Below are 11383 nucleotides of genomic sequence, written 5' to 3' on the forward strand. Positions count from 1 at the left end.
ATCACTCTTGTTAATGAATCGTAGGAATGCATATAGCACCCTGTTTTACATATATATCTTATGGATTAGTATAGTATGATACCTGAACCCTCTATCACAGCATAAAAGATATTCTTTTAAGTTGCGGAGTGTGTTGAAAGAAAACATACTTCTTATGTATACACAAGTGGGGGAGTTCCTTTGGGCAAATGTAAATACATAAACGAGAAAACCTACAAGAAGATGGAGAATAAGCAAGGGCCACCATTAGGTTCACTGCAAAGAGGGGAATATTTATTTAGATAATATCACATAAAACATAGAATATATTACATAAAACAAATAAACAGAAGATACCACCAAAGATTTATAATTAGTGTAACCCATTACATTCATACATAACAATCCACACACAAACCTAAGTGATAAATCACACTCACCTAATATCTAGAGTTCCAAAGCTGTGCAGATAAAACAATAGATCTCCCATACATAACTGGGTCCCCTTCTCTCAATATCAAAAATAATCAATATAGTAATTTATATAGTATGAATTCAATACTTTACAGTAGATGAGCGGACTTGCAATCATCACCACTTAGTACACAAATGCAAACAAGTGATGTATCGGTCCCTTAGTTAATCAATCCTATGTATGGTCTTTGAAAAGTTTGTCATATGCCATTTGATTTTCAGTTGCTATAGCACTTTTAAGACAGTGCCAGAAATAACTTTGAGAATTGGGATTAGAAGGCCAATATAAAACAGAGTTTGCACATAATCTTTTTCTTAGTCGGAGATATCTGGATCTCTGTAGAGTTTTTTCAAGCAGTATTAAGATGATAACATCCACTTTTTCCTCAATGAGACGCTGGTGAGCCATATAAAATGCAGTCTTAAAATGTCCCTTTTTAACATATTTTCTTGTAAGTACAAACACAGTTTTTCGGCTAATCTGGATACTTTCAGAAAGGTTATCTAAAAATGGCTGACCTGCTAGAAAGTCTCTTTCTTCTAAACACAAATTCAACATTTTGTTTCCTTGTTTTTCCAAAATATTAACAAGGTCGTTGAAAACCCAGTCTGATACAGCAGAATCTTTGGTATCATACATTATTAATGCATCATAACAACATTTTGGAAACCTCTTATATCCATGTATTTTTGCTTTGAATAGGTGGTATATAAACCAAAAATCCCAGTAGAAAAGGTGACTTGAAACAGAAACCACCATTAAGCAAATAATGAAAGATGCTGAAAGAGCTTGTAAAATTAAGTTCAAATGATATTGTTCACAGGTATAAAGGTCCAAGAGGACCAGACTCTGTCCCCTGTGTGCCCCAGGCCCAGAGCAAGTTACACCAGTAACTAAATTAGGTATATAAACTTTAGTTTGATTTATCCAGGAGACAAGCCATACAAGATTACAGTTGCATTTAAAGGGGTTACCTTGGAGAAGTAATTCAGTTAAATTATCCAGTACATCTTCGGGAAAGCTTGAATGCCCTATATTCTGAATTAAGTTATCACTTAGATCCAAGTATTTTAAAGAGACAGAACCCCTTAGAAAAAAAGGTGTCAGTTTTTTAATTTTGTTATTGCTCAGAATAAGTTTCTTAATAGAAGATGTGCAGTTGGATAACTCCCTAGGTACTGTGGTCAAGTAATTGTTACTGAGGTCCAAAACACTAAGTTTTTCTAAAAGGTGAAGCTTATCCCAGCTGAATGTCTTTAACTTGTTTCTAGCCAAGTAGAGTTCTAAAAGATCAGGAGGCATGCCTTCAAAAACACCAGGGGGAACAAATGTCAAAGAGTTTTCAGAAATATCTAGTTTATAAAGCTTATTCAAGTTCTTGAAGAAATTTAAGTATCTTGTATCTCCATCTTTCCACAAAATATTGAGATAATTTCCCTTAAATTCCAGGATCCTGAGTGACTGACTAACCAAATGCCTGTTTGTTGATGTGGATATTTGATTATTGTTCATCATTAACTTTGTTAATTTTTCAAGATTTTTGGTAAAATTGAACACATGGGTTATTCCTTCTGCCAAAAAGTAATGATCGTTGTTACTTATATCTAACACTTCTAGTTCGGTAAGTTCCTGAAATGCAGTAGAATAAAGAAGATCAATACGATTATTGGAAAAATCTAAATATTTTAATCGATTCAGATTTCTAAATTCACTTCCGTTTAAAGTTTGGCTAATGGCATTTCCAGATAGGTTGAGGCATTTGAGGAAAGACAAATTTGTAAAATCTGTGGCTTTAACAAAAAAGATATTGTTTTGGCTTAGGTCTAAACTCTGACCATATGCTTGGCAACTCTCATTCAAAAAAAGCTTAAATGTAAAGTTCTCTTTGTCTTTGGCTTTACATTTGCGGGCATTTTCATCATATTCAAAATAATGAACTTCCTGGAATGTTCTGCCTATGTAATGTCCGGAAGATACTTGGGAGGCTGAACAAGAATCTATATTAGCTTCACTAGAGGGAGATATTTTATTATTTGACAGTATTATCGTCTGGAGCGATTTAAACTTTGGGAAAAGACTAAAGTCAGCGACTTTGATAAAATTTGTCGACAAATCAAGAAGTGTAAGATTCGGTAAGTGCACCAGAGGCATCAGATTGTTTTTTTTCAAATTCTGAAACACATAACCACGGATTCTCAAAGTTTCTAAGGAAGCTAAGCTTGAGAATATTGACGATAGCTTTAAGTCTGAAGGATATACTTGTAACTCAAAGTTAAAGGAAAGGTCAAGGCTTTTCAGGCTTGGTATATATTTTAAAAAATTTGCAGTACTTATTTCTGAAGCCAAAAAATTTTCAGATAGGTCTAGTACTTGCAGATTTCTATTATTTTTAAACCACTGCTCTGGGATTGAACGGAGAGAGTTACTATGAAGACGCAAAACTTGTAGGTTTTTCAAGGAGCTAAAAGCTTTAGGATGAATCTGGATTGGAGCATTATTAGGACATGGCGTGCACGGAAAAGGTGAATTGTAACAACGAGGGCAGTTTCCGCTTAGGTCAAGAATTTCTAAATTGATGAGATTTTCTAAATCATGTTCTTCAATATACTGAATGGCATTATTATAGAGGTAAAGTTCTTTCAGACTGTCTGAAAGACCACCTGGGACAAAAGATAAGTTATTTGATTTCATAGACAAAATTGATAGGTTTTTTAAGTCCTTGAATGCATCTTTTTCAATTTTAAAAGAATCACTGCATGGGTTGCGATGATAGCAGTTCTGTCCGAGGTACAGCATTTGAATATTACTTAGTTCAGAAAGATTGTTTCTTGATATGGAAATGATGTTATTAATCTCAAGACTTAAAAGCTGTAGATTTGGTGGAAGACCCTTAGGAAATTCTATAAGCTGGTTTCCATCCAAATAAAGAGACCTTAAATTGTAGAGTGAAGCAAAGCTTCTGTCTTCGACATCCAACCTCTTTGTGCACACATGGTCTTTTGGTCCCACTTTGGCTGGTACACAGTTGCATCTGAAATCAAGTTCAACCAGATTTGTGAATTCTGCAAATGAGTCTACTGAAATTCTTGGAATATGGTTGATGGTTAAAGTAAGGTTAGTAACATTGGTAGGTATTCCCCATGGTATCGAAGTCAAATGTCGATCACTGCAGTCCACAACTATTACATTTCCTTTGGCATTTTGTTCCACATCACACGGCAAACTTTTAGGAAACCAGTTTGTAGCTAGCAGTCCTGAAAAGCTGAGGATAGAGATAAGAAAAAACAGGAGCTGTCTTCGCATTCCAAAGTAAAACACCTACAAAACAAATAAAGTATTATTGATTATTAATCCATAATAAAAACAATGATACCCCCCCAGTTTATTTGAAAAAAACCTATAAACAAACATTTCATTTCAGTAAACCAATTGCAATTTGTTTTATTATTAATAACAACTATTATTTTATTATATTTGATGTGATGGTTTTATTTATGAACTCCATGTGACCTGTGCTCTGATAAACTTCAGTCACACTTTACAGCTGAGCTGCAAGTTGGAGTGATACCAACCCCCTCCCAGCAGCCGATCAGCAGAACAATGGGAAGGTGCCAGCTCCCAATAGATATCAGAATAGCACTGAATAGTAAAATAAAAAGTACACCATAAAAATTGTGACAGAATCCCTTTAAGGTATGCTTATGGGCTGAATAAAAGAACTTTATTTGGAGATCTGATCTATTACAGATTGATACTTTGAACATTGCACATATGTTAAACCAGGGGTCCCCAATCACCAGACCGACAGGGGATGTCACCACTTAGGTAGGAGTAAGAAGAGCAAAGGGGCTGGGCGCATCTAGTTGCAGGGAGACAAGCTCAGGTCTACCACTGATTTTGCATTTATGATTAGCTGTATCATACTTTATAATGTAGTAGTAATAATAATAATAATAAAAAAAGTGCATAATATAAAATGAAATCATTACATTTACATTATATATGTAGTAATTAATTATATATACTATGCACTAGTTGCACCACCCCCCACTCCCGGTCCTTGGAAAAATTGTCTTGCTTGAAACCGGTTCTTGGCGCTAAAAAGGTTGGGGACCACTGTGTTAAACCACAGTTCTAGCACTTTTTCTATTTATTTAGTACAGGTATAGGATCCCTTAACCGAAAAAAAAATGTTACCCAGAAAGCTTTGAATTACAGGAAGTCCAATTACAACAAAATTGGACGTTGTACTTGATTCCCACAAAGTTGCATGAATCCATATTGGAGGCAACACAATTATTACATACTAATATTTACTGCTCTTTATGGTTTATTTATGTACTTATATTTAATTACAGGTTAAGACATAAATTGAAGCTACTGTACTTATATATGCACTTTATATATATTTATATATACATACTTTTAGAACAATATTGACATGTATTATAGATGTGATGATTACAGGGTGTAATTATTTAGTTAGTTATAGCACTCTGTGTTTTATATTATATTTATATATATTTATATATTATAACAGTCCAATAGAAAGTAGCAACAAGAAACTCAAAGAAAGTCCATAATCATGTTATTTCAACTCCCAGCCCAGATAATCATATAGAAAAATAAACAAAATGGATCATACATACTACAGATATGAGTTGGCTACACACAATAATGGTATAGATGTGAGACCTAATAATATTGCTTCTAAATAAACAACAATGTAAACAGGCAATTAAATAGGAATTGGAGAATAATGCTATTATGACCCACAAAGGGTGTTTTTGACTTACTATTTTGACCATGGGTTACCCTCTAGCACCATTACATTTAATTGTAATACTGTTATACTAGAAGCTCTGTTTATACCTAGGGGCACATTTACTAATCCACGAATCCGAATCACGAATGGGAAAAAAACGTATTGGAAACGAAAATTTTGTAAGATCGCAAATATCACGAAAATGCTTACGAAAAAATCATATTAGTCACGATAATATCGTATTGGCGATCCGAAAGTCACGAAATTTTTGTACCGAACAATTGTAAACAGCGGTAAAACCTTTCCGATTTTTTCGTGCAAACGTCCGAAAAAGTCGTGTGCCGTCCGAAAAAGTCGTGTGCCGTACGAAAAAGTTGTGCGCTGTACGAAAAAGTAGTGCGGACGCCCGAAAAAAATCGGCGAAAATACGCTCGGAGCGTTCGCATGAACGCTTTTGTAAATGTGCCCCCTAGTGTAGTAAAATCTGTAAGGCATTCATATGTTCTTCCCATGCTTGCGTGGGTTTCCTCCCCATGCTCCAGTTTCCACCAACACTCCAAAACATACAGGAAGGCCAACTAGCTCCTAATAAAATTGTTTCTAGTATGTGTAAATGTGACAGAGGCCATAGATTGTAAGCTTCACTGGGATAAATCATGCATAATCTCTGTAAAAGAGATGCCCATGTTGCTCTGACCTTACAAAAATACCTAGAGGTACAAGAATTGCTCCTGCTTTAACAACTAAGCTTCTCATAAAGCAGCATCCTGTTTCTTCAACTGGTATTTGTTACATCATAATGCCATTTTAGTGCAAAAAGATAAAAATAAAGAAACGTACTTCTCACATTAATGCAGATAAATGAAGCACAGTATGGTATCTTTGTCAAACTGACAACCATTTAAACTTGGGATGAGAAAAAAAAAACATCTCTTGGAATTACACCTGACTACACACTATTTTTCAATAGGTATGCCTCTGGATTTCCACACCCCTAGGGTTCTGAAGCATATGTAAAGATGTTAAAAAAGAGGGTCCATAAGAGCTGTTTGGTGGGCCAAATTGTCACCTAAAAAAACTGACTTACTGTAGGTTGGTAAACCATTTCCTACAGATAGGCCAAGAAGTATTGTTGTAATATCTTTGGAAATCAGCTAACACAGAAGTGATCCAACTTCAGTTATCTGATCTACTACTGGCCCATTGTTAATACTACCATGTTTTAATTTCTTTAAAATCTATCTTAAGTTATTTACCTTTCCTTAACTTTTAGTATGCTATAGACACTTGGAGTGTCTTGGTTTGACTTGGTTTGACAGTTTATCCACACAAACATGGCGGTGACATCACTTCTGCTCTAATGTATTGGAAGGGGACTAAGGGCCAGTGAGCATGGCAGAGACTCCAGCAAAGACTCTTGCCACTTCCATAAATAGGATCTAGCCTACAACAGGAGGTTCTGTTTGCAAAGCACATGGCCTTTGTGCCTGCAATGAAAATCAGAATCCTCTAGTTTCCATTCAGCAGTGAGTTATGGACAGGGTATATAAGGCTTTTGATGATGGGACCATTGATGAGGATCTCAAGTTTTTTTTTTATTAAAGCCAATCCAATCACTCCTGTTTTTTATACACTGCCAAAAATACATAAAAATTTGTGGACATCACTAGGCAGGCCTATAGTAGCAGGAAGTATTAATTAATTATTACTAAGTCCTTTGGCAACTTTTCTGAATAAGATTTTACAACCATTGGCACATAATATTAAATCATATTTAAAGGACACCCCAATTGTTGAATTTACTTAACATTGTTAAATTCCCTGAACATGAAATATTATTGGTCAGTTTTGATGTGAGTAGTCTCATTACATCCATATCACATGAATCAAGTATGAGAGTGATACAGATGGTACAGACTACACTGCCTCTCAAAGACCTTTCCACTGGATCTACTTGAAATAGTGCTTAATCAAAACTGTTTTCTATTTGAGGAAAGCTATTATTTACAGTTAAGAGTCACTGCCATGGGAAGCAATGTAGCGCCTTCATATGCCAATCTATATATGGAAGTTATAGAAGATACATATATCTATGACAATACCCTATATGAAGAACTTTGTAAATGTTATTGCTCTGCAATATCAATGACTTATTGATCATATGGGACGGTATAAAAACAAGTCTGAATGAATTTTGAGTTTATCAGTTATATAGAGGATACTCTTAACTTCACATACAACTGCAATAACAGCTTGTTAAGTTTTACAACCGATTTATTTAAGAAAGACACAGACAAGAATAGCCTTCTAGTTATAAAGGCGTACATGAAAAAGGTTTAAGTGAAGTGACAGAACGTTTTTTAAAAGAGGTTATCACAAAGAAATACTTGATAAAGGTTTGAAAGAGGTTAAACAAAACATATAGGAAACAGCTATTACCATCCAAGCTGAGACATAACACAGATACAAGGTATGAAAGATTGGTATTTGCAAGCACATATACCACAGCTAGCAGACAGGTGTCCAAAATTGTACACAAACTTTGGCATCTACTACAGTCATGCTTGTCACATATACCATCTTTCCAAACCCCTCCTTCAGTTGCTTATAAAAGGGGCAAAAATCTGCATGACCATCTTGTCAAAGTGGATATTGGGGGTTCATCCAACAAGGGTAAACAACTTTTTTTTTACATAACCCCAAGTTTGGAACATGTCCCAGTTTACAATGCACTCTCTATGCTCTATGTTGGTGAAAGGACACAAAAAGTGAGAGATCGTGTTTCTAAACACAAATCCACAATTCCCAACGGGTTAACTGCATTACCGGTCAGGCTACATTTCCTTCAGTCTAAACTTTTAGTCAGCTTAAATTTCAAATCTATGTTTGATCTATGTTTTTTTAATACTAATATATATACCGGTAGGTTACTTTTCTCTCCTTTAGAAGTCTTGGACTATTCTATTCCATATTGGGTTATTGCTATATAGACACTAATGGACTACTTCCTTGACTCAAGGTCTCAAGGAAGACCAAAACGTTGGAATAACAAATAAACTTTATTTTTCACCATACTTTTAAGTCTTGTGAGTGTCCTGCTTTATATGACATTCTATATATTTTTGCATTTATTTATATATATGTCCACAGAAAGCACTCACAGCATCCAAACTTCAAAAAAGTAGTCCTTTATTTAGTGCCCATCAGTGCATTTCATTCCCCACAGGATTGTAATCAGGATAATGTCCTAATGACGATCCTGTGGGGATCGAAACGCGTTGATGGGCACTAATAAAGGATTCCTTTTGTTGAAGTTTTGACTTTTTTTGAACTATAGATGGTTGCATTTCAGAGTGTGCATAATAATTATAAAATTAATCAACCAAAAAAAGTCTGGGTTTAGCCTAAAGTTTCCGGTTTATTTTAAACTGATAAAGTGAAGGGCTTTGACACTAAATAGAACCAACCATACCAGGAAAGCTTGGGGAAGGCAGTAGCAAAACCTTTTAGCCACATTTTAAACTCAAGCATGAGCCTAAGTAGAAATAAAAGAACATAAAGAATCAGACAGACACAAGGATAGGCTTGTAAAAATCTTTTGAGGAATAGGAAAAAAGTTATATTAAGACTACCTTAAAAGTCTTTCCATGCATCCTTCTTCTGATGTAAACTTGAGAAATATCTGCAGTAATCAAAAGAGTACGCAAGTATGCCACTTCTTCAAAGAATTTTCCATCAATGTGTTCACTGTTTTGCAATACAGTTACAGGAGCATAATGTCTTATTAAAATAGGGAAGTGCCATTGGGTCTCACTCTCACTACCTTATTTTTTTGCATAAAATATCTCCCCCTATGTCAAATGCAATAGTAACAGATGTCTTGAAAACTAGGCATTAAAGTCATGCTAAAAAGTACATATCTGAAAGGATATATATTTAGACACTTTATATAATCTAACAGCATCCATTTACTACACACTTGTGACACTACTGTTAGATCCTTCACATTAATGAGGGGTGTATTATTTACTGATCTTTTTAGTTGCTTAGACAGTATTCCTTCACTATTAAAGCTTGGATTTCAATCCATTGTCATCAACTTGATCCATTACAAATCTCTTAACTTCTGCATATAAAATTCTAGAGCAGTTGTTCCCCCAAGGAGACTCAGAGCAATGGTAGGGGGGCCCAGCTTGAAGGCTATTTTGGGGGCGATATGGGGAAAATGCATATATACTAACCTAGATAATGCTTGAAACCGAGTTTGAAGGTCAGTTAAGTTGATATTTAGGGTGAATACGTATCACCTGTAGATATTATTGAAACTATTGTTAAATGGCTAATACAAGTTTCAAGGGGGGATTAAAAATTTTTGCATCTTATACCTCCTGCATCTGACATTAGTGCTGACTAAGTTGCACAGGAACATGTTGACCACCACTATTCAGTTGAATAGGGAGAACCATTCACATACCTTTTTTGGCTGGCAATAGGAGCTCTTGGGTCAGTGTTTTGGTTCTATTTGCTGAGTACATTACATGGCAGTGTACATGGCATTTATGTATTTGATAGGGTATGATGCTATCAAACAATCTGGTACATAGTATGACAGCATGCCTGTCATTAGACATGCCAATATAAGGATCTGGCATGTCAGACTTGTAACCTGGCATTTACTTGGAACTATATAACCCAGCATCATAGGTATTTTATTGACCACCTAGGAAAAGTTTACAATCTTTTATTTGACTTTTATTTAACATTCGGGTGCCGATCAGCCCTCTGATTTATAAGCTATTCTGAGCCCCATGGCACAATTTCCAAGTTAAAAAAACTTAGTCAAAATTCCCATGAAAGGAGACAGCTACATGTTATTCTCATATTGTATTAGCTACAATATGTGTTGGCTTTCAGGCAGTTGTGGGATATATGCAGCAGGACATCATGTCTTGGAAGTGCTACACCACAGTTCTGCAAGTGACCCATACTCTTCCAATGCTGAAAAACAACAGTGAGCTAATTTGGCCAAGTAAAAAGTGCAGGAATAGGGTAGGACCATGTACTGCAGCACTGGTAATTTTAGTACTTATATTTATAGAACTTCTCAGGTCTGTGTTAGGACCACACTATACTGATACCGATAGGCAGGGAGAAGTGGATTTTGCAATAATGTAGAAAGTAACTCTTTTTACATACAGCCTCAGCTGCAATTCATATAATATAAATCCTGTGTGCTTGCTGCAGGTGTGAAGCTTTTTTTTTTACAAGTTTCAGTTTACCATAAAATGAAAGTTCACTGAAGCAAAGCAAAACACTTAAATAGATACTAAGGCAAAGCAAAACACTTGGTTAGATATTAATATGATTCTGAGTAAGAATGCTTCTGAGTATGGGAGTCTAGTTATGCTAAACAAACGTGACATTATGAATGATGCGACAGATTTATGCCCTGCGTAGTAGACAAAGAACCTAAGAATACTGTTTATGGAAAGCAGTATCTGTGATTTGGAGAATTAATGCTGAAGCACATTTTACAGTCATGATGTATTATTTAGATGGCCTGGAGTCATTCCTATCAGTTAACATTATATCCAATTTATCTATAGTTTTTATTTGCTATATTTTCCTCTAAATATACAATGTGACAAGTGCTGTGTGCAACTTTGGGTGTTTTTAACTTTAATGCAGTGAATTGTAAAAACTTTAGCATTATTGTGAGCAACTGATGAAGAAGTGCAAGAAGTGTCTATAGAAGTGCCTTTAGTGAATGCCAACTAATGCACATACATATCATAAATAACCACTATGGTATTAGGTTGTGCATCTCACTTTCAGAGGGGACTTGCAAAAGCTATCCCATAGTGCAAAGTCCAGCGATGCAGAAGGGCATCCAAGGCAAGCCCCGGTGTGGCATTCCATCCTACCCCAATGCACAGCCCCCACCCCAAAACTCTTTGTCCACATAATCCATAATCCATAGTCCACATAATCCACATCCACATAATTTTCGCTGCTGCTGTCCCCCCACCCAATATGGAACAGAACACTGGGTCAGAAGCAGCACTGGGTCACTGCAACATTTGCCTCTTCTACGTACTCCTACTTCCAGCCCTGTCATAGTCTAACTTTAGTGCAACATTAAAGCTGCATTAATTTGCTTTCTT

The 11383-nt window shown here is 35.6% G+C and overlaps 1 protein-coding gene across 1 annotated transcript; it reads right to left on the reverse strand.

The window, feature by feature from the left end:
• Positions 1-251: 251 nt before the first annotated feature.
• On the reverse strand, positions 252-8895 carry tlr7 (toll like receptor 7). Its single transcript, NM_001127411.1, has 2 exons — positions 8852-8895; positions 252-3772 (listed from the first exon to the last, which is right to left on the reverse strand). Exons 1-2 carry the CDS (start codon positions 8870-8872, stop codon positions 629-631), a joined length of 3165 nt encoding a protein of 1054 aa, NP_001120883.1. The 5' UTR covers positions 8873-8895; the 3' UTR covers positions 252-628.
• Positions 8896-11383: the final 2488 nt, after the last annotated feature.

Source organism: Xenopus tropicalis, chromosome 2 (genome assembly GCF_000004195.4).
Source record: "Xenopus tropicalis strain Nigerian chromosome 2, UCB_Xtro_10.0, whole genome shotgun sequence".
In the NCBI taxonomy this organism is placed as follows: Eukaryota; Metazoa; Chordata; class Amphibia; order Anura; family Pipidae; genus Xenopus; species Xenopus tropicalis.

Bases quoted from the DNA above. Each gene is read 5' to 3' on its own strand.
- tlr7 (NM_001127411.1), bottom strand. From the start codon at position 8,872: ATGCATGGAAAGACTTTTAAG. The intron at 3,773-8,851 runs GTAGTCTTAATA...TTTGTTTTGTAG, and splicing joins TGCATGGAAAGACTTTTAAG to GTGTTTTACTTTGGAATGCG.